The sequence below is a fragment of the Dermacentor andersoni genome, chromosome 9 (genome assembly GCF_023375885.2).
Source record: "Dermacentor andersoni chromosome 9, qqDerAnde1_hic_scaffold, whole genome shotgun sequence".
In the NCBI taxonomy this organism is placed as follows: Eukaryota; Metazoa; Arthropoda; class Arachnida; order Ixodida; family Ixodidae; genus Dermacentor; species Dermacentor andersoni.
In genome coordinates, this window is record NC_092822.1 from 32,727,320 (window position 1) to 32,754,751 (window position 27,432).

Here is a 27,432-nt window from a genome sequence, read left to right on the forward strand (position 1 = left end):
ACGCCTTCGCTTTCCGGGCACTACTCCGAGCCTTTCTCACTCACAGCCGGCTCGGCCGTTCCTCTCCCATTTAAAAGCCTCGCAGAAAATGCACGTGGGGGGTTCGCAAAACGCTGTCACAGCGTCTCTGATTGGCGAAGATTTTTCCCGCGCTTTTTTGTAACATCCCTTCTTATTGGACGCCGGCGCTTTCTCCTCACCCAGGGCTTCGCTCGTGGATGCCGCCGTAGCGGCGCCGTGCGGGCCACCGAGGCGCGGCTTCGCGGAGAAAAGTAGTTCCACCCGGTTCTTCGCAAGTTAATTGTGAAATAAACAATTACGGCCGCACAATTTCAGGCAGAAATTCTCAACTGGTTGAAATGAACGCCACAGAGTGGGTGGTAAAGAGTGTCCTTGCGAAACGGCTAAAATGCGCAACGCGCAACGAGACAGGGGTGGCGGCCCCCTACAAAAGCGGCGTTCCGTCGCGCACCGCCACATAGAGTTGGCGTCTACTCGGCGTGTGGTGTGTGTGTGCGGCTCCGCGTGCCATGCATTGGATATCTTCCCCGCCCGTTTGGAATTAACACAACGTCGTCGTCATCGCCCACTGGGATTTTTACGGATACGGAGTCGCTGCTAGGTAAGCGGTCGGTCGATGTCGCGCGACATGGGCGCGTTATTTTACGTCGTTTACGTTCTCTCGCGCGCCGTGTTTCGCGCAAGAGGCAAAAAAAAAAAAAAAAAAAATGCGCCGGCGAATGAATGACATTTAAATGCGGCGCCGGCATGGCGGCTTCGCCGCCGGCGTTTTAGCCTGCGCGACGGGCGCTGGCGTCGCTCGCATGTTTCTCGCGAATTGTGCGGCGTTTCTGGTTTGCCGACGTGGTCGTGTCGCGTTGTAAAGTTCCGCGTGGATGTTACCACGTCGCCGGTTGACGTTGTCACGGCGGAACAAGCGCTTTGGCACTTGTCGTTGGGACATTTTCGAAATGCCGGTGTGCGTCAGAACGTTGGAAGTGGGCGGACGCTCTTGTCACCGCGTTCCTGGGAATTAGCGTCGCGGTTGGTTTCGTTTACCGTTGAGGTGCGCTCTTTAATTTTGCTTCGAAGCGGTCATTTGTTGTCTTCGTTACTTAAATGCGACATTGCCGCCCCCGCCTTTCGTTTATTCTTTCAAGCAACCGCCGTCTCGTCAATTTTTTTTTTTTTTTTAAAAGGGCATATTTTGGAATGTTTCCGGCCCTGACTCTCATGTTGCGTTGTGCGGTTGCGCGCGCTTTTCAACCGTGTGCCTCGAACGGTTTTTCCCATCGTCGCGTTTTGAAAGTTTTCGTGTACGTACATGGTCCGGAAATTGTCAATTGCGATCGTTGCAAGCTTCGCCTATTACAGGTTATCCTTGCTTTAACGGTGCGTGTCGGACTGGCTGCCCGCGCTGCTACCACGGTATCGGCCTAGGAAAAATTTTAAAAAAGTGTTGAAAGCTTTTTGAAAGGCGGTGCTGACACGGGGTGATATGTATACCTGTATGTGCCGTCACTTTGTGATTCCGTCGGTCTGACTCGCAAGGTCCGGCTGTTGTGCATTCATTTACAGGCAGTCGCCGGGACCTCCGGCGAGCCGTTTCCGTGGATGATCATCGGAGAGCAGTAGACGCGGCCTCGACTATGATTCTGTCCACGTCCGTGTTGTCGCATTCGGAACCGAAGCGATTCGCCACCAGAGTGATGGACGTTGTACCGTTTCTGGGTGACAAGGGGGGCGCCCCGATGTCTCGTAGTGCCCTGGAGGAAGCCGAGCAGATGTGCTCCATGTTCTTGAACGACTACGCCGGGCCCACCTCGCCCGGCCTCGAGCTGGGCGATCTCGTGGGGGATTTCCGGATGGACTCCCCGACCAAGGATTTCTGGAAGCTCCTGCCCACACCGCCGCGGTCGCCCGATCGCTCGGACTCCTCTTCGATCGCGGGCATGGGCGACCTCTGCGACACAAAAGCGATCATGGGTGTCGTTAGCGATGATGTCGATGACGTCTGTAACAGCGTCGTCAGCAGCGGCGGCGGAGCAATCGCCGAGGTGTGGAATGATTTCCAGATGGATGATTGGAACCACGACGTGGCCATTCCCCCGGTCGCTCCGTCTTTCGAAGACCAGGAGGCCCTCTGTTCCATTCTGTTCGAGCACGACGACTTCATCGACCAGCTGCTCAAGGACGACTCGGTGCTGAACTCGGTCCTCAGCGGCGGCGGTTCGGACGACGACGTGGTCGAGGAGGACGAGGACGTCGTCGGCGCGATCGTCTCGCCTCACGCCCCCGCCGTCGTGGACTGGCTGTCTCCGGTCTCGCCGACGCAGTCCGGCGTTCAGAGCGAGCTGCTTCACGACTGCATGTGGTCGGGACAGTGCACGGACGACTGCAAGCAGAAGGCCGCCCGGGAGAAGCGGTCCGCCGCGGCCCTGGCGTCTCCGTACGACCTGGTCGTCTCGCCGGCGTCGGCGATGTCCGCGGGGTCGCCCGACGACGTGCTGGAGATGCGGATTCCATCTTCCCCTTCGCCGACGTCCAGCAGAAGAATCGCGGCGGCTGCCCCTACTACCGCGACGACGTCTGCTTCTCGGGTGGCAGCGGTGGCTGACGACACGCTGACCAGTCAGTGCGTCGACCCCAGCTCGGTGCTCAGCTACACGCCCCTGAGCGACCACTCGTACCACCAGGCGACGTCTTCGGCGCCTCCCACTCCTCCGGACTCTCCGAAGGCCGTCTCGCAGCAGTCGTCGTCGGCGGCGACCGCTAGAGGATCGGCGTCGGTCGGACAGCTCACCCTCTACCGTTCCCAGAACGGCCACTGGCAGCGCGGCGCGGTGGTGTTGTCGGATACGCCGTCTGAGTCCGGTGAGTTGTCATGACACACCTCTCAACTCATTTGCATTATAGTGAACCTCGGCCACACGAGCCTGCACGCACAGAGAACGTCAGCTTCGTGTTTAATGCGCTCGCGGAGAATGCTAATCGGCGTTGTCCGCATCGCAGCTTTTACTGCAACTCGCAGATTCAGATGTGCTGACTCTCAGGCGAGCTCGATTGACCGAGGTTCTGTCGCAATCATGATTGCAATTTAAACTGAAGGGGCTACCGACCGGGAATTACCACGCTGGTCAACGGTTAGCGCTTGTTACAGTGGTTGCGTCATTGCAAGCAGTGGGAGTAACTCAAGCTTCGCGATATGTTATCCGTAGATCTGAGACTTGACTCGCCGAAGTAGTCTACAGTGCTTTGCTGCTCGGCTGTCTTACTCCTACGGCGGCATTATTGCGCCGATCGATGGTTGTGAAGTGTTCGAGGAATGTGGTTGGCCTTTCACCGCGTCAGCTGCGGCGTCTACTTGACCTCGTATCTAACTGCGTTGCGATAACGCGTCCGTTTCACCTGGCGTTCGCTGGAGAGCCTTAGATCGCGTAACCTCGCATTTTTGCAGCACTCGTGGAAGACCTGCGCGCGCGATATAATTCGTCCCCACTTTGCCCTGTACTACGTCGGAGTGTGTCGTTGCTTAATGTTGTCGCTGTAATATGCTACGAGGAATTCTAGCTTTGGAGCTTGTAGCTGAATTGTAGCTTTAGTGAAAGGCCTGTCCTTACGTCAGTGCCAGAAATTCGCAACACCTAGAACACACGCTTAAGTCGTGTGTTCTAGATGTTGCCTCGGCATAACTTTTGCGTTAAATTTGCATACGTTCTCGTTTTGTAGTTCACAGCTTTCTTTTTTCTTGATTAACACCTAAATCGAAAGGTACTACGCAGAATGTGGCGACGGTTACTGAAAAACTCGTTTCCTCTCAATCTTGCACGCGTGCAGTCACCGTCATACTTAACCCGAACACTCCTTGAATGCGCCAGCTCAACGCACCTTCCGTCGAAAGCATTCGATGTTTTCTCTGCACAGCCCTTGTTTGTTCAGCCGCTAAATGCGTCATCGTTGTTCAGGTTATGCCTGACGGCGACTGTACTTTCAGTTTCGTCGTGCACGGGCACCTTACTTCTTGGCCTCCTGTTTAACGTTTGCCAGAAACGCTGGGCAATGTTCCGGGCTCATCCCCGCCAAGGCCCTGTCGATGAAGCCGTGTTCTTCTTGCTTTTTTCATATACGCATATATCCTCCTAACGTCTTGCTTCGCGCGCATTTTCCGGCTGCCTTGCAAGCTAACTACGCAGTTGGCGCAAGCGTCCTTCGCGCGTTTTCTCTTTCGCGCGCAATCTGACGGCGGGTTCGTTACGCTTGAGGTACTAACGTTGACGGTGTTGTCAGTATGATTTCAGGAATTCGCGAAGCGATAGCGAACAGTGTGGCTGGGTTTTTACTGCAAGTCGTCGACACGGGCTCGTTTTCTCGCGTATGTCGATAGAAGCCGTTTCGGAGCATCCTCTCAAAATCAAAACGACTTTTGATGCTTATCTAACGACGAGGCGGCGTCGTTTTTCATTAACCCTGACGTGACGTCACACGCGGCTGTGGAGCGCCGTGCGTGTCCGCTTGGCTGTGTTTTTTCCAGGCGCAGCTGTTCTAAGGTAGTTACTAGCGTTTCCGCAGCGTTTGCGTTTTGGTTGAGCCAGCGCGCTCAAGGAACGACGTCGGCGCCGACTTCCTTTTAAGCTCTGTGGGCATCGTGTTCCTCGTTAGTAAGGAAATGGCCTTTTGCTGCTCGTCATTACGTTTCTCGTCATTACGCACAGTTTCTTTGCGGTTTACGCGATAGGGAGAATGCTCTGTTTCGACAGTTTCAATGGCGCCAAACTAGCTTTACTACTAATGCCTTTTGCTGCGACCTGCGCAGAATCGCAACCCTACCCACATCCCCAAACCCTGAACATCGAAGGTGTTTTCTTACAAGCAGTGAACATTCGTAACCCCTGCCTTTCATCCTCACCTCATCCCATGTATGGGGAAGCCATTTTTGCTTGTAAATCTGGTAGCAGTCACAGTTGGCCGGCGCACGGTTCAGTATTCTATTTTCCGAGTAGGGGCATTGCGTACCTAGCTTACGACACCCGCATACCGTCTGTATACGTTTGAGAGGAAGGGTGTTGTTCCGGCGTCGTCTGGACTTTTCCCCGTGTTTGTTTTGTTGCCGTCGTCTGGTCAGCGAGGCAGCCGTCCGACCACGGCCGACACTCGCACGCTTTCTTGGGTTTGTCGGCCGCCGCCGAAAAGAAGCCGTTCAGTTCGGCGCGCGCTCCACTCGCCACCGTGTGTGTGCGCGCTGGTCGGCCCGGCGTGCCATTGAACTGGCCGCCCACCCCCTCCCCAACCACCACCACCGCCGTCCGGTCTCGTCCCTTCTCGTGCACGATGAGACCAGCCGCAGTGTGCGGCGCGAAACAGACGACGTCGGCGTCTGCCACGCCCGCCCGCCGTCGTCTGCTCTGCTATAGCGAGCAGACGACGGCGTTCGGCGCGCGTTCTATATGTTTTCTTCTGTTGCCGGTTCCCCCTTTGTTCTTTCGGGAGGCAGCGGCCTCTGCTGCTGCCGCCCGGCTGGTTAAAGACCCGCGCGAGCCTGGCGCAGAGCTTCTCTTCCAAGGTCACCGCCGAATGGAGCGGGCGAGGGCGTTGCGCCTTTCTTTTGGCTGCGTTTGCTTCGCGCCTTTCCTCCTCGTGCTGACGTCGCCGACGGCGTTGCTTGCGGAAAGAGTTGTAGCGCGCACCGCTGGCTTCCTTCTCGGAAGCGGCGCGGGTGGTTGGAAAGAAGGGGGGCGCTCTTTTTTCGGGGCTGTCTTCCTCCACTCCCGGGTGACTACTCCTTCCTCTTCCGAAACCCCGGGTCTGGAAACCCTGGGCCCCAGGCGCGCCAGCTCCCGGGTCTGGGGCTGCGCGCCGTCTCTTTCGATCGATTCAGGGCCGATCGCGGGTTTTGTATGGTTGTGGCGCCCGAGGTCCTTCACCTTTTTCGGGGCCACCGGACTGGGGCTGTGCGTGCGTGTGTCGCTGGTGGACGACCCCGGGGTTTTCGGGGCGGTGCGCCTTGCCGCATTGCTGTCTTTTGAGGAGGGAGTGGGTTCTGCGCGCGCGAGCATTTCGTCTTTGTTTGGGGAGAGGGGACTGACCCCCATCCAACCCCCCCCTTTTTTTTTTCTTTGCACGGCAAGCGTAGGGGTCCTTGCCTTCACGTCTGTCAGGGTCGTTCGTGTGTCAGTCCGAGCCTGTCCACTGACTGACGAATTCTCGTTATTCCGACCAGGCACCATGCCTGTTTCCAGGATGCTTCATTTTCTGTGGGGTGGACAAAGCCCGCGCCAGTTGGAAGGGTCAATGGCTAGTTTAAGCCCATTTTTGCCTGGAGTTTGCGATACGTACGGGCTTTCGTTGCGGTGGTGGGGATGCGACCAAAGTATTTAGGCTTCCAGGAAAGCGCGGTTCGGCGCTGTTCTGCGTACAAGCTTAGACTTGCGCTTACCTTCACGCCTGGCTCGTCAAGTTTCTTTGAGCTCGCGTCCAGATATACCGCGCAGTCGATTCTCCATACTCGCGGAATAACTTTCTGTGGACATCAAGGGAAAGGTACGGAGGCAAAGCGCGCACATGCGATTGCTTCTGCAAAAGAGTCCCGCGTTTTAATCGACTTCGTTTTAGGCTGCCGAAGAGAAAACAAACACCTTACTAGCAACAGTTAACACAGCAGGCAACACTCGGTATAATAGTAAACTTATTTTGCGGCGTTTCCCTTCCGCGTCTGGGCAAACGCGAAGACGAGTCGGTTCAGCGTCTGTTCCGAGCAACCAAAAGCACTGCCAGACGCTGCCGGACTACTTGGTACGGTAACACGTGTTCAAGAGACAGGCGCCAGTTTTTTTTAGGACTGGTATGTTAGTGCCAGATGCCTTGACTCTTCTATGTAGAAAAAAGAAATGTGTGGCTATAGTAGCCTAGCTTCTGCGGCTCGCAGTTTTTTTTTTTTCCCTTACGGCAGAGCGCCTTGTCGGAACGAGCTGTAATTACGTGGTTATGTTGCGTTTAGTTGACGTCAAGGGCTGTTAAACATTCCCTTCTGCCATGTCTCCTTTTTCGTCTGCTCGAAATGCGAAAGTTAGTTGGCCGTTTGATTCATTCAGTTGGCGTCAGAGCGTATCACCGCTTCCTGCGATCTGTGTTTTCTCTCCCTACGTTGTGGTGACGCCTACAAGCTTTATTTTTCTTTCCTTTCTTTTTTTTGTTCAGTACCCGGCTGCCTCGACGTATTGCGCATATTCAAATGAAGCTAGCATCACGTTCTGCCAAGTGGGCGGGATCACTTTTTTTTTTTGTATCCAGGCATCGAGTTAAGAGGAAACGCCCGACAGTCCAGCGAAACTCCGTCGCTTCCGTCTGGGCAAAAGCTTTCGCATTCCTGTTAATTTGTTTTTGTTCGCCTAACTTCCGGTCTGCCCCCTACACCGCGACGTTCGTTTTCCCTGGCAAGCACTTCTGCCGTGCGGCGAAGCCCGACACACGATGCTGGCCGGGGCAGTATTGATTTTGTAGTGCCGGCATCTTCTAGGCGCACCGCCTGGTATTGCTAGCGGTAGCGTGCTGGTTTAGCGCAAGTTGGCAGGCGACGCGATGTTTACTACTAGCACAGCCCGTAAGGTCCGCCGTAATTTGACCGCGCGTACCGCCGCCTTATTTCCGTTAGCGCAATGTAACATTGCTACAATATGTCGTCCATGACGTCAAGTCCAAGCTATCGCGTCACGAAGTTTTGATGCATGATGCCTGAGTTCCTTTATTTTGGACGTCCCTTACGGTTAACCATTACCCCACCATGTTAAGCACTTGCCGCGATATATCCATAGCGGCACGAGCTTTTGATGTGCTAAAGTGGCCCTTCGTGTCGTAAAGGCGCACTTTTACTACGTCTCACGTTATCGTCTCTTCAACTTTTACGACCGGCGATGACGCGAGCCTTACTGGCCTTCTCGCGCAGTCAGCGTGATTGTATCTAGTTTAACCCTCACTCTAACTGCCGCGATCAATTTGCGCAGTGATAGTTTCGCTTAGTAAATAGGTTAGCGCCAGTTCCCTCGGCGTCATACAAAGACAAAGAAAAAAAAAGCCAGTGGTTTCGTCTCGCAATCAGCCTCCCTGCGTTGGAAAGCTTGCGCTCAGGCATGTGTGGGCGATGAGACAGTGCCTCCGTATGACGTCACGATAGGCGTCAGCGCTTCGTACGCGTAACCTCGTCGACCCCCCCTCCCCCCCCCTTCCAGTGTTCTATGCGAGACCATTCACTTCCGTGTTTTGCCGGGAGGGCGTCTTTTCATTCATTCTCTTCTCGAGCGCACGTCGCCGACGCAGCGTTTGACTGAGCGCACGTCGCTGATTCACAGGCAAAAATCTTGCCGCCGCTGCTTGTTATGCTGCCCGGGTGTGTCAGCTGCTAGTCACTCGGGGGGCCCTCCCGCGAAGTCGCGGGTCATACTCGGCGCAAACCCACGCGATGCCGGTCTGCTCTGTGCGGTTGCGTCGTTGTACTATGTATGCTCCCCACCCACTCGAAGCACTGTCTGACTCATTTATTTTCTTTGTTTTCTTTTCCTGAATGGGCGAACCCACGCGTCTTGGCTTTCGGAGCCGCTGCTGCTACTACTACTAGCGTCGTCTCCGCTAGTCGCCGTTTTCTCCTGGCTTCCGCGTTGCCATGTTTTCGCTTTCGTCGATTTCGCGTCGTCTGGTCGAACCGTATCTCCCGTTTTTCTTGCTCTCGCTCGCGTCTGGTATTCGTTATCTTAAATGAAATCAGTGCTGTTGTCGTGACCTTCTTTCCCAGTTCGCGCGAGTACGCCCTCTTATGAGCTCACCGGCGCTCCTTCGGTCGTTGCTCGCTTTTTTTTAATCGTTGCTTGCTCTTCTTTAACTCTTTTTTTTTAGTCTTGGCATGAGATAGAGCAATCATCAAACGCTGCTTGTTCGACTACGCATGTCTTCGGCATGCGAACCTTTTCCTTCGTCAGCGCGCTATCGCGGTGGCAACTCCATGATGCTTTTTGCCAGTGGACTCGCGACCGCAAATAGATAAGCGTACACGATTGGGTCATGCGTCAGCAGCCTTCCGAGGAGCTGTTCATAGCCTTTTTCCTTTCGCGATTGCGAGTTGCCCCCCTCCCCCCTTTTTATTATTCTGCGGACGCCGGGAACCTTCCAGAAAGACCGTTTGTGGAGAGCGCAGTGTTTACAGCATTGTGAATGAACACGTCTTTGTGGCGTGGTGAAAGCGTTTCATGTGATTTCATCTGGAGCCGAGAGCGTATGTTTCGGCGATGGCGTGCGCCTTTCGAAGTGGAGCAGACAGCTTCGCCGCGAGTGGCAGAATCGCGCTTTATGATGTCGTCTGCTATAAGAATTGGACTTTACGAAAGTCGCAGACGAAAAAAAATAGTTTAATGCGCTTAGTATTGAACAGCTTCACAGCTAACTCAGTTCGTTCGCAGGCAAAGCACGTCTCTATGATCGCAGTTGACACGTTTGTCGCTTCAACTACCGCCTGCGAAGTTCGAGCGGTTTATTCATTACGGCGCTTTAGTAAGCGGACGTAAAGAGACTTCGTGTGTTCAGATAGAGATAGGGGAAACTACACGTTCGCACGAGTTGACAGCGTCTCTTTTCCTGCTTTCCCCCAAAGCTTTCCGTTGTTCGGGCACTGTGATCATCAGCACTTGACCCCGTTGACGGGAACACCTGTGTCCAGAGGAATTCGATCATTCCATCGAGCAGACTGCTGCCAGACGAAGGAGGGTTCGTTTGCGTCTGCCTCGCAGACGATTCCATGGCTGACCGGTCTGGTTTTTACGCGCTGTCCTCGCCTGGTGTGGCTTCCGGAGAAGGGCGAGTCTTCTGGAATGCGGTTCACCTGCCTCGACCGCGCTTCTCGCCCTTCTCGCCGGCGCTCGCTTTTACCTTTCACCCTCTCTACACGCTTCGACAACTCGTTCCCCCTCCCTCCTCGTGGCGTGTGTATCTGATCGGTGGTTTTCGATTCATTCTCGGAAAACGGGGGGGCTCGTCCTTCACACTTGCCTACGGATCCGTCGACGACAAACTATCCCCCCCCCTCCCCCTGTTCAAACCGAGACCGCCGACGCTCGATTCAACTTTGTTCCATCTTTCACACCCCTTTCCTACCGTCTAGCTCGTCATCCTACCTTCGCTCTTGCGTTCGGTCTCACCAATTTCGTGCAGTGTAGGGAACGTTGGGGCTGCCGTCAGCCAATTGGCAATACCAGGACCCGGCCGCCCGTTCCGGAAAGAGTGGGGAGGGGGGAAGGGGAGCTCGCCTATTGTGCTCAACTAATCCTGCCTCCCCGTCGTTCGGCGTCGCGCGTTCAGATGCTCAGAAATTGGGGATAGAATCACTTCTTTTGGTTCTGTTTGTGGCAGGCCGACGCGATCTTCATAGCTTCCACTGCGCTGCATCGAATTGGTGAGGTGGAGGGTAGAGCCTCGTCTTCCTTCTTTTCGAATTCTGCGTGCCCGTTCGAACCGAACCCTTTCAACAAGAACTCTCCCCTCGTTCAGCGGTCGTTGCGCTTTTCTTCGCACCAGGTAAAGTGGAGATCCGAAGGCGAGAGGGAGGGGGGGGGGTTGAGGGGCGGAACGGCGGTAGTTAAACGGGCGGATTCACGCGTTTCGCAGTACCTATAAGCTCGTCGTTTGGCGCCGGCACAAGTCCCCCTTCAGGAACCCTTCTCCCCACCTTGACGCTGGATGCCGAAAGGAGTGACTGCGTATAATGAGACACCTTGCCCCCCACTGCACCTTTATCTGCCGTGCCTTCGTTCGCTCCCCGCATCCCCCAACCGTCTTTGGGGAGGCCTTTGGGTGCGGTTTATTTGCGTTTGATTCTAGATCGTTTGTTGCCGCGCAGTGGTGGCAAGGTGATTGGTCATTTTAATGATAAATGAGCCCTCATTGTAACCATTTAAGAGCCCTGGCAGTTCGCATGTTGTCGCTGGTTCACTTCAATCAAGTCATGTCGGTTAAGAAGACAATCGCCAGAAACGTATATTTTGGTTTCGACCCAATTTTCTGCTCGGGAAGAACGTGCAAAATGTCACATTTAAATATTCGCAGTGTGGTCTGAACATCTGATAGAGCAGGGAACGGCAAGTGTACATCCCGTCTGAATTCTCCGATCTTCTTCCAAGAACCATTAATGTCCGCATCGAAAGTCCCCCGAAGGCCTCTCCCACCAATCTTAAATTACCCTTGTACTGCGTCAACAGATTCCATCTTACGCCTGCAAGTTTTGAAATTTTCACACCGCCAGCTAATCCTCAACCGTCCTCGATTTCTTTTCTCGTGGCGCAAGCTTTGTTACTCCTATGTAGTAACTGTCGGTTGGTTGCCCGCTCGGCGCGTTAGTGGCCCGGTCCAGCTCTTTATTTCTTCGATAATCTCGACCACCGCGTTTACTTCGTGCTACCGTCTCTAATCTTGTGTCCCGCCGGTTTCATCTGCGCATTGCGCGACCTGACCAGGTCCGCTTCCTCATTGATAGCGACTAGAATATCGGCTATGCCCCTTTCGTTCACCAATCCGAGCTTCATAAGATGGGCGAGAAGAAGAAAAAAAACGCGCTGGTTCTGAACACCTACGCGCATGAAAGCAAGGGAATTCGGCGAATACTCCTGCTGCGGCCTACATTTGTCACTGCGAACGGAATGCCCACCCGAAACGCACACACACATATGTGTGTGTCTGTGTGTATAAGCGTCTCCGTTGCGGCGGCTGGTTAGGAGATCCGCCGGGGAGCTATTTTTAGCCGCCGATGCATCGTGAGTCTCGACGACTTGTGTTGGAGGTTTTCGCCCACCCTTATTGAACGGGTTATCTTCTGGGTTCGTAGCCGGCTATTTTCGGCCGTATAATGGATGAGCGTTGGAGAGCGCTGTGGGCTTCTTTCTGTGCGCTTGTTTGCGTAGTGGGTGTTCCCGTTTTCTTTCTCGGGCGGTAATTTGCTCTGACGGAGATTGGGTTTGATAAACTTTATTAGAGGTCCTGGAGCACGCGCGTCAGCGCCCCTAGCAGGCGTCTCCCACGCAGGGACCGACAGGGAGTAAAACTGACATCGTTTCTTCCTTTTTTTTTCTTGAACAGTTTCTATTCTTCCCGCGTTAGTTTGCTGAGCAAACGTTCCGTGTCGTCTGCATCGCCTTGAATTTTAAAGTATTGCGTCATCTGATGCAATACTGTTTGCCTCACCGTGCGTCATCGCGGCTCATAGGGAGGGGCTCCCCATAAGCCGGCTGCGCAGTACGTGTTATTGTTTCATACCCGGACGCCCTATCTTTTTTTCTTGTACTCTATTATAGCGGTTAGTTTACTGTATATATCACTTTCGCTTCGTGCGTTCCTTTTCAATACCTCGTCGCATTGTTCAGGCTTATTCATGCGAGTCCGCCTGGCGAACGGCTGCCTGCCCTGCCGCTGTGTTGTTTACGTCTGCTTCGCCCACCATTTCTCTCTTTTTTTTTTCGTCTGCTACTTGCAGCAGACTAGTTATTTCAGCTGGTTCGTATGCTCGCCATCGAAGTATCTTTGCTTTCTTTTTGTTTTGTTTTACGATATTTTCATACGACTGGGTTACCACAAGCGTCAAACCCGGAGGCGGCTCGATTTCACCACGTGCAAATTTGAATTTCCGCAGTAAACGTCGGGTGGAACGGAAGTGCGCGCCCTCTCGCAGCACTTGCGATGCCGGAACACTTGACAGTCGCGCAATTTCGTTTGCGCCACACGCAAAGCCTGCGCGCTCATCTAATGTTACCCTCGTTACGTACGCCTGCAAACGAGATTGCGAGACAGTTGCTACGACTTAACGTAGTATTAGGAGCGTCAAGGAACTTGTTTGGGTCACGGTTCCTTCTCGAGTGCTTGCGAAGGCTTGCATCACCCGGTTGGACTTTTCTTTTTCTTTCTCCGTCGCGTTTTTGTCCGCCGTGGTTATTTATATCCTTCAAACCACCTTGTGACGTAGCCAAAGAGCTTGCGGCATCGTCAAGGCCGCGCCTCGCACTGCGCGGTTCACCCTCTTCCTTCACGACCTGGCTTTACTTTCCTGCGTAGCCTGGCGCAATTCGTCGTTTTGTTGCGCTGCGTGATTTTGTAAGAACCGTCGTGTCGTGTTCCCGTCGCAATGTCGCTTTGCACCGCCGCGCCGCGTTAGCTATTCGCCTGTTTCCTGATTTAGCTGTTTCGCGCTTATCGCACGTCGCGCCAGGTTTGTCTCGGGTCGACCCCCTCCTCCCCCCCTTTTTAAACGCTTCAGTGACTGACAGCTGCGTGCTGGTTATCCGCCGAGGGTTAGTTTCGGGTTGACTGCCATTCACAATTGCGCAGCTGTGTTCGGAGTACGCCTGTTACTCTGGATTACGTCATGCGGCCACACTCGTACTACAAGCGGGTTGTGGTGTCGGGTATCGGCCGTACAATTGCGTAGTTCGACGTGCGAGTTGTTGCGCGGGAAATGCAGGCACCTTACATCGCGTGCGATTATCTCCGATCATTGACATCATCGTGGCGTGTAGAAATGTACGTTGTGTTTTGGGGAAGTAAAAGGTTGCAATTGTTCCCGATGGCAGTTACCTATCCAAAACGCGAGTCGGCTAACGCCGTACTTGTGATTAAACAGGTTTTCGCAGCTATCGCAAACAGCACCAGCGTTTGCCATGCTGTAGTTGGCACACCGTTGACTTGTGCCGTCAGTTTGGTGCGTAGTTGGATAAACAGCTCTTTTGAGCGGGACGTGGAGCTGACGACAGCGGTGCCCCGGTGCGTCGTCTGCTGTACTTCTTGTCACAAGGCATTGTCGTTGGCACGCTGTCGTCTGGCTTGTTCTGAAGAGCTGTTTCATTCTGCATCCTGTCGTCTGATCCAGTATTTAAAGCGCTGGATTCAGTACCGATGTCAACGGGTGCGTCTCGAGCATCTAGCGCGGTTTGCGCACCCTCTTGCGTGTCTCGCCCCCCTCCGACGATTGGCAAATCAAGGGTTGCGAGATCAGCCGCAACTTGAGCAAGAACATGGGAGAAGTGAAAGCGAACATGTGCGATACTGTGAGCAGCCGGCCAGGCATGGAAGGCCGCCGGAGCTTGCGGCTCCGTGCTTATGCGTCGAGTCGGCGCGCGCGTTCGTCGGTTCTCCGTGGCGCTTATCGTCTGCTCCGCATTCGTGGGATGGTGGCACCACCTGGCGGCACTCCCTGGAACCCGATGCCCTTCGCCACTTTTTTTTTTTTTTTTCTCCCCGTATGTTTTTTTTTGCGCGGCCAGCAGTTTCCAAGTTGGCCGTGATTATCGCATGAATGTCGTTTACTTTCGTGAGGCTTCCTGTTCTTTCTTCTTTTTTTTTCTTCTTCTCGTATTGCTTACTGACCCCCCTCGTTCGTGAGGGTCGGAGACCGGATTCACCTTTCCGCTCTTTGAGGTTCAACATGGTGAGGGGAACGGCGTGGCACAGACGAAGCGTTTCTACACCCTGCAGCTTAGGGGGGAAAAGTGCGCAGGACTGCAGCAAGTGCGCGTTCTTTGTCGTTAAGGTTTTCGCGTGCCCTGTCAGTTCTTAATCTTTTTTTTTTTCTACTCAGCCTTGGCTATTCTTCGCATCGGCGAATCGGAAGGGGCGTATGGTTTAGTGTGCCTGTGGAGGGGCAGCCGACAAACGTTAACAAGCAGCAGGCCGATCCTGAACGCGCTTTCAACCTGAAGAAAAGGGAGTGTGAGGTGAATGCATAGGAACTCTCATTTATTTAGCTTTCTTTTGCGGCCTTATCTTGCGTGCATCGAGTGCAAGGTGAAACTAAAGGTGCTTGTACACCTCCGCGGCAGCGCGATCCGATTGTCTACCGGGCCTGCACCAGGCTGGGCCATGTCTCCCCGTGTCTCCTTAATACGGTGCAGGACACGTTACGGTACCTGCGGCTCGTGGCGAATCCGTTAACGCGTGAACGCGCTCGAAGTTCTGGCGGCGGGAAAGACGCGCGAACATGTGAACAGCCTGACAGGAATGAACTGCACGCAAGCTCGAGGCGCAAGTGTGTGCGCACGCTGGCGCTTCATTCTTTTTCTTTAATGCGTGTCTGTCGTCTGGACAAAGTTAAGGAATGGCTGAAAATTTCACTTCTTGGTACGTCTGGGAAACTGCGCTAAGCGAGGCGACAAAAAAAAAAAAAAGAAAGCTTTAGGGCAGACTTAAGCTCATTCCGCACGCGTGCGGGTGTGCGAGAACCTTGCACATTTCGCGCACTTAAGCACAAATTTCGCTTTACATGGGTCGCGCGGACGCGTTCTAAACCGGAAACCTGTGTGGGACATGTGGAGTTTTTCATGATTCCGCACGCGTGCGGAAGGCCGAGCGGATTGAGCGCAAGTTAGCTTGCGTTTGTGTGTTGCTTTTCTTGCCCTTGATTCGTCGTTTAGCGCTGTTGCCAAGAGTATATAGTTGACGAAGAGCATTCATTCCTGTCCGGTCGTTTCTGCGCATCTTTGTGCCTCTGGCTGGACGTCGTTTCTGCCGTACGCTTCTCGATGGCTCGCAGAATACTTGCCCGAATGTCTTGCTTCGCAGGTCCACTGCTGCTACCGTGCTACTACTGCACGGTTCTAAGCTAGAGACGGGTAAGAAGCCGTCTGGTAGCCTCGTTGGAAGGTTGCAGCATCGACCCCCCTCCCCCCTGTTCTACCGTAGCTCCCTCCTCTTATAGCTGGCGGCTGAATCGCATGCCTTCACGCGCGCTCTCCTTCTTTGACTGAGGGTTGCGCCGAAGCCTTCGGCCTCGCGTCCTGTCCCTTTCTGCCGCTGTGTGTGGTTGCTTGCGGGGCCTGTTCTCCCTCCTCGATAGCGCTTCAAGAAAAAGGGGGGGGGGTGGAGAGGGGACAGATCGTCTCTGCACCGGGGGTCCCTTTGGTTTCGCCGGATCGGAGAACCGTGCCTTTATTGGTCTTTCTTTTTTCTTTTCGATTTCGCATTATCGTCCCTCGCAAAAGACGTTGAGCGAAAGAAGCGTCTGGGGCAAGTTCCGACAAGCTTTTTTTTTTCCTTAGTCTGGGCCTCTGCTGCTGCTTGCTGACCGAACTTGCGCTCTGTTGAGATTTCGGCGCGGGTGTGTCTGAGAAAGGCATGCGACGTGATTTTGGTCGTGAGTCTGTTCGAATTTTTCGTGCTGCTTCGCGTCCGAGCAGTTCAAGGTTTTGGAACTTGTCCTCGCTTGCGAAATTGAGCGTCCCACGCGTTTTATTGTTTTTGTTCCAATTCGTGCGAAACAAGTGGTACGAAGGCGTGAACAAAGGTGAGGCTTCGCGGTGTATTTTTTGTTTGTTTACGTGCGTTGTTTGTGCTCGTACATTGTAAGTGATGTCCTAACTCTTCAAGCGAGAGTGCTGTCATTGATAAAGGTGAACGACGTCGTCTTGTTGTCACGCTCGTTTCAAAACCAAATTACTTTATTTCTTCACCCACTCGTCGCAAATTACTCCTTCGTTAGCTGGCCAGCGGAGTGGAGTGCATGATTCCTGTAAAACTCGCTCTGTATTCTTACTTCCTAGTTTCATGGCATCATCAGCCCGACGGGTGACTGGTGGTAAGGTGGAATTTCGGGCATTGCCGAGTAGATTCAACGCGCGTTACGAATGGGCAAGCAGTCCCGCTCTGAAAAAAAAAAAAAAGTATGAACTACAGTATTGCGTTCCGAAACCACGATCTGATGGAGGGACGCCCTAGTAGGGGGGCTTCGGATCAATTTTGACCATTTGGGGTTTCATCAACAAGCACCTGAATCTAGGTACTAGAATGTTTTCTCTTGCATTTCGCCCCCGTGGAAGTGCTGCCGCCGTTGCCGGGATTTGATCCCGCGGCGTGCTTAGCAGCGCAACACCGAAGCCACTGAGCAACCGTAGCAGGTCTCCACTCTTAAGGTAACCAACTGCCTTGCTAGTATATATACCGCATCGCTGAGAGACCACGTATTTGGTGCAAGAACATGGGAGGTTAATTTTTTATCAGCGTACATTGGTCACCGCTTATCGTCCACATCGCCCCCTTTATTTTTGTCCCCTCAAAGGTTGATTAAATGCAAAGTTCTAATTAGCTGTTCTATTTAAGTGCGGCGTGCTATTTCTGAGTTCTTTTGCTTCCTGTAAGCAGACCACTCCATTCCCGCACCATCTAATCTCGCTCGTGAGCTGGATACGTAGCTACGTGCACGGACGTCACTTCTCGGCGCACTCACTCCTCCAGCCTTTGCTCTCTCTCTCTTGATGATAGTGGGGATCTCTCGGGAGATTTGCTCGTCGCCCTTGTATTGCCGAGTTTCTCTCACTTTTGTTAATTTTCTCATTCGGTGATCTTGACAAAAAAAAGAAAGAAATAAACGGGCTTTGTCCACGCTCTTCACTCAAGGGCGCGTTTTTTTTCCCCTCGCACTGCGTAAGAAAATTCCTTTCCGCAGCTCCGTCAGGACACCCTCTTGCTCTATTGCGTGCATCCGTATTCTCCCACTGGCAGTCGTGCCCGCCCTCCCCCACCTCGCCACACGTGGACATCTTTCTTGGCCTTCTTTCATGTTCTCTTTGCATGATTTGACTTTTCTATGTCTGCTTCTTTGTTTCTACTTGTTCGTTCCTCTAGTTATCCTTCCTTGCACCTCTTATCGCGTCTAGCGCGTTGCTGCCTTCGCTCATTATTCATGCTTGCGCCTGGATCCGATTGCTCTTTCCTGCCGCTGCTCCGTTCGCCCCGCAAACCCTCCCTCCCGTCTCGGGAGTCTTCGCTATCCGCTAGGGCCACCGCGGGGAGCGGCCATTTGACCGATTAGAGGAGCGGCTGCCGTTTTCTGGCCGGATAATTCTCTTCCGTCCTTCGGTGCTTCGCCCCGCATTTCTGTTTGTTTGTTTGTTCGTTTCTCCCGCGGAGGTGGTCCAACGAGCTGTTGCTTGAATATGTTGTGCGTTCTTTTTTTTTGGGGGGGGGGGGGGGGGGGCGGGGGGGCGATGCTTTTCTTGGCCGGCCACTCGGTTTTCTCCGCGCCCTGTTTTCGGCCAGTGACGACCAACGACGATTGAGAGCCTAGTGTGTACAGTCGGCGAAGTTGCCTGTCCCGTTTTTGTAGTTGTCACGCGCCTTTGCTCACCCCCTTGGTTCGATAAACAAGACTAGTTTTTTCTCGCCTACCGGTCGTTTCCTGGACGCATTTCTTTCCCATTAGATCGTATTTGGGTCCGGAACGGGGGGCCCCGTCCGTTTTTGGAGTTCGCTGGAAAACTTTCGGTCGCCTCCGGTGTTGTTTCGGGGGCCCGTGGCGTTTCGGCTGCCTTTCGGCGCGGGAGGAGGACGCGGGTTCGATGCCCGTCACCGCGACACTGTGCGTTTCGACGTGCTTTCTATTTGTTTTCTCGTAGTTTGATTCGTTTCCTGGGAGTTTGCCACCACACACACTGTGGCCCTTCTTTGACGAAGGAACATCTAGACGCCCTAGCGGGCAGGAGTAGTGCTCCTAAGCGCGTGACGTCACTGCGATCTGATGCGGCATACACGAGGCGGCACAGCCGCCAGTAAGTAAACTTCGTGTCAGTTTCTACTGCGTGACCGCGTTTCTTTTTTCGTTCTTTCCCAACATCTGCAGTGTCAGATAGGCGGCGCGTCGTTGGCTGGTTGCGTCGCGTTCTGACGAAATGCGATAACGTTTCCAGCGCGTTTCCCTCCCCCCCTCTCTCTCTCCGCCCCCACGCTCCGCTAAACGCGCGCGCATTCTCACGTACGCACACAACGCACACTCCCACCAATGCACGTCCTCGTGGCAACATAAGACACGCGCACGTTCGGCTTCGCCAGCCGCGCTAATGCCGCTGCCTCGGCGAAAATGTTAGGATCGTGTGGCGAGGTTAGCTTTCTCTACCGAACGAGCGACGAACGACTGACCGAGGCTAGGCGGAGAGGAATGCGAGCCTTCGAAAGGTTTCCCCCCGCGGACGACGTCAAATGCGCCGAGCGAGCGATCCGAGCGCCGGCGTTTGAAGCCCGTGTCACCAGGCCGCGAGAAGTGTCGTTGAAAGGCCCCGGATGGCAGCTGGCGCCAAAGGTTACTTGTAGTGCGACCGCGTTTTCGCCTTCCGCGAAGAATGCTCGCCTGCTCGCTCTCCGCTGCCATGTCTTCGTGCTTTCTCTTTCTTCCTTTTTTTTTTTTAATGAGACGAAAGCTCGAAGTGTTTTTGTTGCATCTTTCGTTCGCTCTTATTTGGCGGAATGTAGCCAACGCGATGGAATACTAGCAGATCAAGTAACAATAAACCCCGGCGCACCTTTGAATGACAGGACCGTCGCCGTCGTAAAATTCGTCTAGGGTAGGGCCTGTTGCGGGTTGCGCGAGCTTCCGTTGTGGCTGCTAGGCTCCAGATCTGTATAAACACTGAGCAGTAATCGCTCCAGAGTCTCAAAGTACCAATTGCTATCGCAGGTAGAAGTTACGAGCTGCCTCTGCTTGTGTAACGTAAAAGCGGTTGCCGGGTCACACTCAGTTTCGCTATAACGAGTTTTTTCTTTTCTTTTTTTCGAAGTCAGCGCTAGGGAATTGGCCCGACGCGCTTTCTTGGCCCCAGCTGGTAGTAGCCTTTTTATTTTTCGCTTGATCCGCCCTGGCACGCTCCTGACCATAGTCTTTCGTTCTCGAACCCTGGGCGTCTTGTGTTGCTGCCGCGGGCCTAGGAGAGAGAGCCCTCCGACGCGTCGCGTTCCTTTCCGTAGTGGGCGAGCGACCGACCCTGCAGAGACGGCGAATTCGTCTTCCCGAGTGGTCGTCGCGTCAAGACTTTTCTTTGTGTGTGTGTGTGTGTGTGTGTGTGTGTGTGTGTGTGTGTGTGTGTGTGTGTGTGTGTGTGTGTGTGTGTGTGTGTGTGTGTGTGTGCGCCCTCTTTGATTTCTTTTTCCTGTCTTTTTTCGTTCGCGGTGACGCCAATGTCTCGGCGTCGGGACCACGTCGACGCTGCTCTATTTTCGATCCGTCGTCGTCTCAAGGCCTCTCCCTTCTCGTTTGCCTTTTCTCGCCCACTTGTTATTTTTATTTTTTGCAGTGTGTCGCTCACTGCTACTAGCTTACTTGCCGGTAGCTGTCTGTCGCTCTCTTTTTTTTTTTTCTTGTATCGCGTCTTTGACTTGGTTGTTCCTAGGCTGCCCCGGTGAACGACTGTGTGTGACCCGCCGTTCTGTAGACGCTCTATTTTTTTTTCCACCCCATCTTCTACTGCGAAAAGTGTCTAGGCGACCGGAAGGTGCCTTGGGCCTTTTTGGTCGCCTCTAGTTGCCTAGGCTGTGCTCGTCGGCAAGAGCGTACTGATTTTCGTTACTTGCCGTGTATCGAGATCGGCACTATAAGCTTGCTGCACTAGTGGGGATGCAGTGGATGAGCTGAAAAGATCGACGGATCGGGCTGAAGGCGCTATGTTATCCGCTTGCTGCAGCGTTTCGTCAAGGTGACGGCGGCCTCGCCCCCAGCTGGGCTCGGACAGGCACCGTATCACTTGCAGCACAGTCTCTGTGCTTGCACTCGTGGCCAGAATGTTATGGCGGTTCCGGTCGATCGTATTCTTGCGTCGGGGACGACCTCGGCGTGTGTGTGTGCGCGTTTGTATTTGTGTGCGCGCGTGCGCGGCGAGCGATGGCACCGCTGCTGCCGCCTTGTCGCGCGAGTCCTTGCGTTCCTGCCAAGAACGTCGCCGCCGGCGGGGGGTCGCGATTTTCGGCCCGAAGGTCGTTCAACCCGGGTTGGGATCCTCAGGGTTTGTCTCCAGCCTGCCTGCGTTCTTTCTCTCTTTATCCCCCCCTCCCTTTCCGCGGTCCTTCCGTTCGCTTTGTGCTCACTTTCTCCGCGTACCCTCTGCTCCGTTTGCGGAGTCGCTGCGGCATGGTGCTTTTTCGCTTCGCGAGCTGTGTCGCGCAGTGCGCGACACCTACAGGGCGTTGTTTCGGGAGAGTGGTTCAAGCGGTTATTGCGTACACAGCGGCGGAAGTTCGTAACCGCTGTCAACACTGCGCGGTTTCTAGCCAAGTTGTGCTTCCGAGTGATTTGCGTCACGATACTGCGTTCTCCTGCCGCCCAGCGAACTCGCATGACTCAAATTCGTATTGTTATTGTATTGCACTTGCGTTCTTGGACGTCCCGCCTGACTGCGTGTCGCCTTTCTCTCTGCCGCAGATGACGACGATGATGATGACGACGACGATGATGATGACGAGGAGGAGCAGCAGTCTGCCGACCAGCAGCAAGACGAGGATGATGATGACGATGACGACGACGATGATGACGACGATGATGACGACGACGATGACGAAGAGGAGATCGACGTCGTCACCGTCTCCGGCGAGCGCCAGCGGCACGGCGGCGCGCCCGCTGTCGTCGCGCTGCCGGCCAACGGAACCGCCGGAGGCGCGATCCGTTGCGCCACCGTCCGTCAACCTCGGCCCCCGGCCACCGCCGTCGTGTCCCGCATCACGTCCAGCGGCCGGGTGGTCACTCCCTCGCACAAGGCCCTGAGCAATGGCCAGGCGCCCGGGAGGCGACGTCGCGGCGGCCTGGCCCCCGGTTCGCCCAACGTCGCCGCCGCTACGATGGGCGGCAAGCGCAAGCGTTCGCGGCAGTACCAGCAAGTCTCCCAGCAGCATCACGCGTCCCTGATGGTCCAGTCCAAGCGCGCCAGGCGCGATGACGACGGCTGCGGGCCGGCGGGCGCGTGCTCGCCGTCGGCGGGTCGTCGCGGCCAGCACGTGCTGTCCCAGCTTCCGCCCAGCGCCAAGCGCAACGAGCACAACACCATGGAGCGCAAGCGGCGCGACGACCTGCGCGTCGCCTTCCAGGACCTGCGGGTGCAGGTGCCCGCCCTGGTTGAGAACACGAAAGCGGCGAAGGTCACCATTCTGAACGAGGCCGCCGCGTACGCGCTAAAGCTCACCTACGACGCGTGCCACCAGGAGAAAGTGTACAAGCAGGAGCAGCAGCGCCACCACATGCTCCGACGCAGGCTGGCACAGCTGCAGCAGCAACATCAGCAGCAGCAACGGATACGCCAGTGCAGGCGTTAAGGACGCAACGCGGCAGACATATGGAGGCGGCTGGGTGGCATCACGGCAAGCCTCGGTGCTACTTTGTGTGTGCTGCCCCACTGACTCCTCCACGTTTGTCACTGTGTTGGCGCCAGGGTTGAATGTCACCTTTGCAAAACTTTCCTTGCCACTAGTGGACTGCCCTGCCAGTGGGAGCTTGCCTGCATCAGTGCCACAATGGCAATGACCAGAGCCCACCTCCCTTGCCACCTGCCATGGACTGACAACTGAACTTTGTGGATCTGTATACCACCCCCTATATTGGCATATTTGATGCTTCAGCCTGCTGTGTTGCATGCTTGAACTGCCAATATCAAACATTGATGCATTCTGGCTGTTCAGTGTGACAGCTGTCCATGCGTGCTAGCCAACTGTAATTTAACATATGTTGAAATTACTTCACAGCACGCTGTAGCTCAGGTCACTGTGCATCAACATAGAAATGCTTCTTTGAAGTTGGGCTGTAGAAACCAGCTAGTGGCTTTTAAGAATATATACAGAGGGAGAAGTGGGCTCTTGAGCACCATACTTGCCTTTTTAATATTCCCTTGCTAGGTATTGGCTGCGTGTTGACTGTGATCTTAAGTTGTTTCTTTTGCTTTTTTTTATGTAGGAGAGATGGTTCGGAAAGAATTAGTTAGTAGTTGACAGGTTACAATTATTCCTGTAGCTCAGAAACTGCTTGTATTTCGAGATGTGTGTGTAGTGTTTCTTTGGTGCAAAAAGAAAAGGGGGGGGGGGATCCAGCCAATACTTGAATTTCAGGAAACCTGAACAAGGGAAGAAAAGGGGCAGGTTTGGTGCCTCTTTGTTGGAACAGCTAGTCTTCATGTGGTGCATGTTTGTGGTGTTTGTGTGTTGTATATGCTGTGTGTTATTTTAAGTTTAGCTTCTTTCTGCTCTGCACACAGCCAGCTAGGTGTTTGGCAGGGAGAAATAGGTCTATAGAGCTGCTGCTACAGAGTTGAGCACATAATTTTAGATATAGATGTTCATCTATATATATATACATATATTACTACCTATCATTGTGGGGCCTTCTTACCGGGAATTATATCATTATGGCTTGTCTTTTAGTTTTGGAAACTTGTGCCTGTTGGTGTGCTTGTATAGTGTGCTTTCACAGTAATTTCACCATATGAAGGCTTGTTTCAGCATTTCTCTTCACCTTTCTCTCACTGCTGCCACCTCTCATCCACTTCATGTCATGTCGCATGGTGCTAATTAGTTTGACAGCCAGGCTTTCATTAACAAGTAGCACCTGAGTGCAAGTCTTTATGCTGGGGCAGCTGTAGGCACTGTTCAATTATCAAGTCAGTCAAATTAGGAATGCAAGCTTTAGGGGCGTGGAGTCTACTTGTGCAAGTTGATTCGTAGGCTCTTGCCAGACTCGTGGCTATTGTGGCTATTTCTTGAGCTACGCACAGTGTGCAGCAGCTAAATCTAGAACCTCTTTCAACTATATGAGGAGCAAGCCTTGGCTATTATATTGCAGCCATGCTGCCTCAGATTGCTAGCTAGTGCACTTAGATCGCTCTTGCCACCAGTACTGCCCCTGGCACGCTACTGCCTGCTGCATTGCTTCTGCAAAAGTGATCAGCCCATACACATGCTGTCTGCTCTTGATTCCTTGTTCGAAATTTCTTTGAGGTGTTGCTGTTTTTCGCTACATGCACCAAACAATTGTGGACAGGGGGCACTTAAAAGGGAATGACACTGTGTTTTCTGCCTATGTTCCGGGCACACAGTTAAAGGAGACCACGGCTATATATGCTGATGTTAACTGCACTGCAAGCTTTATCAAGCGAGGCAATGGTACTACGATCCCTCGCTCCAAAAGCCACTCAAAGTTCAGTTAGTGTTACCTAATGAGGATGCTAGACTGATTTCTCTATGCAAGCAAGTTGTAGGTCTATCATATTTTCATGTTCAGTAGGAGCATATCCTCAGCCTAGAATGTTCAATTGGATACTTTGGCATGATGCAATGTTTCATCTTGAGTGGATATTGTTCTTTCATGTCATTCATTTCATTTGGCTAAGTGCTTTGGCTGCGCTTCTGTTTGTATCTACCGTCAACTTCCTTCAATGTGTGCAACAATTTTTGGGCATTATTAGCTGTTTTGCCTTGTGAAATATACTTTCGTAGTCGTTGTAGTGTGTTGTATTTCACATCACTTCCTCATCTTCACTTCTGTTTCAGCTGTCCCGTAAACCTAGGGTAGAGTTAGAGCTGGCCATCAGCGCCTTCTCGTTATTTGCCTGGTGGCCTGGTCATGGGTTTGACTCCTTTGCAAGTGCTTGCCTTCTGCGGTGCTAAATCTGCAGTGTCCCTGAGCACTATGTGACCTGCCCAATTTGCAGTTATGTAGAGGTCAAAATTCATTTGTGGAGTGTCTGCCCATCAAAAACTCTGAACAGCAAACAAATCTGAACAGAGTCGGAGAGGGACCCTGCGTGGTCATGCCATGAATCTAAGCATTGCTTCGTTCGCTGGGTCTTTGGACCCTTTGTGTTCTCCATTACCCTTGATTAAGGCTCTGGACAAACATTTTTACACTTCTGCCATTTCATATTTTGATTTTAGCGTTCACCTCATTTTCGGCACTTGGTTGAAAAGTGCCAAATTGTTCTGTCTATTTATGCTCGTGCAGTAATCGGCTATGGACAACGATTCCATGCTGTTTTGCGGGTTTTTGCTTGTTATGTGTGTGTGCATCAATATCTCCACATGTATTTCTGCAGTCTGTTTATCCTCCCCTGTTGCCATGTTGCTCACCTGCATTTATACTATTCTTGCTGCAGAATGCAATTTTCTGGTTCTAATTTTACTTTGTGGCTGCCTCATGCATCAATTTTTTTTTTTCGTAGCATTAACTGAGACTTGCCCTCAAAGTCTAGCAGCAAATACTTTGCTGTTCATTGTAGTCTTTGTGTAAAGCTCTATGCTGAATTGGTATTTTCTTTGTTATTTTCGTTACCAGTCCTTGGTGCTTCTTTTACTGTTGCTATTTCTGAAATCTGGCCTAGCAGCTTTGTGGCCCTTCCCTTTTAATTATAATGCCTTGTTTTGCACCTGTGCACCAGGACCTACAGTAACACTAGCTAATACTGAAGGGCATAAAATTTGTTTTATTCTTGCATTTAGCTAGGTCGTGAGTGCACCTTTCAGTCTTGGCACTCTGGCTACATGGGGAGGTTGTTTTACTTTCCGTGCCTTTTTTTTCTTTTTGAAATGCATTATAAAGTTCCTACACATTGATATAGGTAGCAATTATTACTGATTTGTATTTGCAGTGGGTTTGTCAATTACATGCCGCCAAGTGTTTACAGGGGTATTGCCTATAGTGACTTTCTGTATCCTTTCCTGGTGTGATGACTAGGAATGGTTCTTTTGTTGCACATGCTTCATTATTGTACTAGCCACTTGTTTAACTTTGCCCTGCCAAGTTATTGTACCTTAGGATCACTGGCTTTTTTATGATAACCACGACACGAGGCTTCTTTAGCACAGTCTTATTTCCTTCGAATGATATTGTGATACCGCGGAGTCGCCGAAGGATTCCTTTTGTCATGTCATATCATTGTGTGTGTGTGTGTGTGTGTGTGTGTGTGTGTGTGTGTGTGTGTGTGTGTGTGTGTGTGTGTGTGTGTGTGTGTGTGTGTGTGTGTGTGTGTGTGTGTGTGTGTGTGTGTGTGTGTGCGTGCGCTAGTTGCCCGATTGCCATTTTTGTATGTGGTCTTGTGATGGCTGGGAGTTTATGCTAGCTAATGCAAAACATTCAATTGTGCACCATCATGGGTTGCTCAAAGTGGAGTGCTGCAGTCAGGCGTGAAAACTCAATGCCACATGTTGAGGTTTGGATCTGGGGGCTCTGTGGCTTCCCATGGGTGTCTATGGAAGAAGGTGGCTTGCTGTTCTTTGAAACCTGACCAAAGCACTTCACTTTGGCCTTTTGCCTATATCATAATGCAAGCCCTCTCCTTACATGAAAGTGCAGAGACTTAAGCGCTGTAGCACTAGCTTCAAATTGTTTTGTGATGTAACCCTACCTTGGCCATAAGTAGCATCATGTGTGCACGTTTTGTTTTTTTAAATGGAAGCATTCAGAACATTTTTTAATGCTGTAGGCAAGCTGTCATAGCACTTTTAATGGAGTTCTGTCATGTGAAGAAGTTCCTTCAATGCAAATGAAAATATTTTCTCGCACAACATGGTTCCCCAAACGAGGATGCAGAAAATGCTAGGGTTTCACTGTGCTGTATTGTTCACATTGTGCTGTTTCGCTCATAGGACTGTCTTTTAAATGCAAATTGTTACTACTCATATTTTGATTTTAATATTGTGCTCGTGTAAGGGTTTTATTTTTAATTTTGTAAAGGCTGCACTCTTGCAGTGTGGACAGCCCGGAATTTTTCTCTAAAACTGTCACTTGTATCACAGCTCTAATGAATACCTTTCTCATTGCCTGTAATCCTATACTGCCGTGCCTTATAGTGGAAGTTGAAAAAAAAAATGCATAGTTGTTTCATCCGACATTACCATATGCATTTTATATACACATTGCGATATTCTATATACATATTATATATATATATATATATATATATCAGATGGACAACTTGCTCTTTCCCCATTTTGTAATTTACTGTTCCACCTCAGCCATCGTCATAGCAGGATCATAGCTTTAATATTGGTAAAATAAGACAGAAGCGAAACTGTGAACATAGGTGTTAGGAGCATTATGTAATTTTTTTTTCTCTTTCAAACTGAAGAATAGAAGGCGTTTCAAGTCTTTGTGCTGTTGAGAGGGCATTTTTTTTTTGCACTAGAGTTTGATAAGTTATGAGTGCCAAGGAAGGATTTGAATAGGATTATGATGCAGTTGAGAAGAAATTAAAATGTTGTTTTTGCTCATATTTGTCTTCATTTTTCTTGTGCACATCTGGCTCTGCGGCTGGATGAAACCAGCGCTGCCATATTTGCATTCTTGCACATGGATAGCAAGAGGACACGAAACCAAAGAAGTACAGACGCCACATTTCACAGTGCCAAGCCTGGTTAGCCATCACCCATGTCTGTTCAGATTAATCTGAATCTTGTGGAGAATTAAGCTACACTGACAGCATCGCACATTTCATGCCGGACCATCTCGCTATCCATTGAGACTGACGGGGCTCATCGATAGAATGCCTTATGGGTGCATGTCTGTGGAACGTGATTAAGTTCCATGATGACTGTTCCTTTAGAATCCTTTTACATTGACCGATTTTGAAATTCTCGGTGAGCATTAGCCTGGTTGATAAGTGGCGGCGAAGTATCGAAAGCTGGTGC

At 52.2% G+C, this 27,432-nt stretch overlaps 1 protein-coding gene across 1 annotated transcript; it reads left to right on the top strand.

The window, feature by feature from the left end:
- Window positions 1-391: 391 nt before the first annotated feature.
- Window positions 392-27,015, top strand: LOC126527400 (uncharacterized). The gene is made up of 3 exons (XM_055068715.2): window positions 392-622; window positions 1,579-2,874; window positions 21,194-27,015. Exons 2-3 carry the CDS (start codon window positions 1,650-1,652, stop codon window positions 22,075-22,077), a joined length of 2,109 nt encoding a protein of 702 aa, XP_054924690.2. The 5' UTR covers window positions 392-622; window positions 1,579-1,649; the 3' UTR covers window positions 22,078-27,015.
- The last annotated feature ends 417 nt before the right edge of the window (window positions 27,016-27,432 follow it).

Coding starts and splice junctions, on each gene's coding strand:
- LOC126527400 (XM_055068715.2), top strand. CDS start 1,650: ATGATTCTGTCCACGTCCGTGTTGTCGCATTCGGAACCGAAGCGATTC. Junction 2,875..21,193: donor GGATACGCCGTCTGAGTCCG/GTGAGTTGTCAT, acceptor TCTCTGCCGCAG/ATGACGACGATGATGATGAC.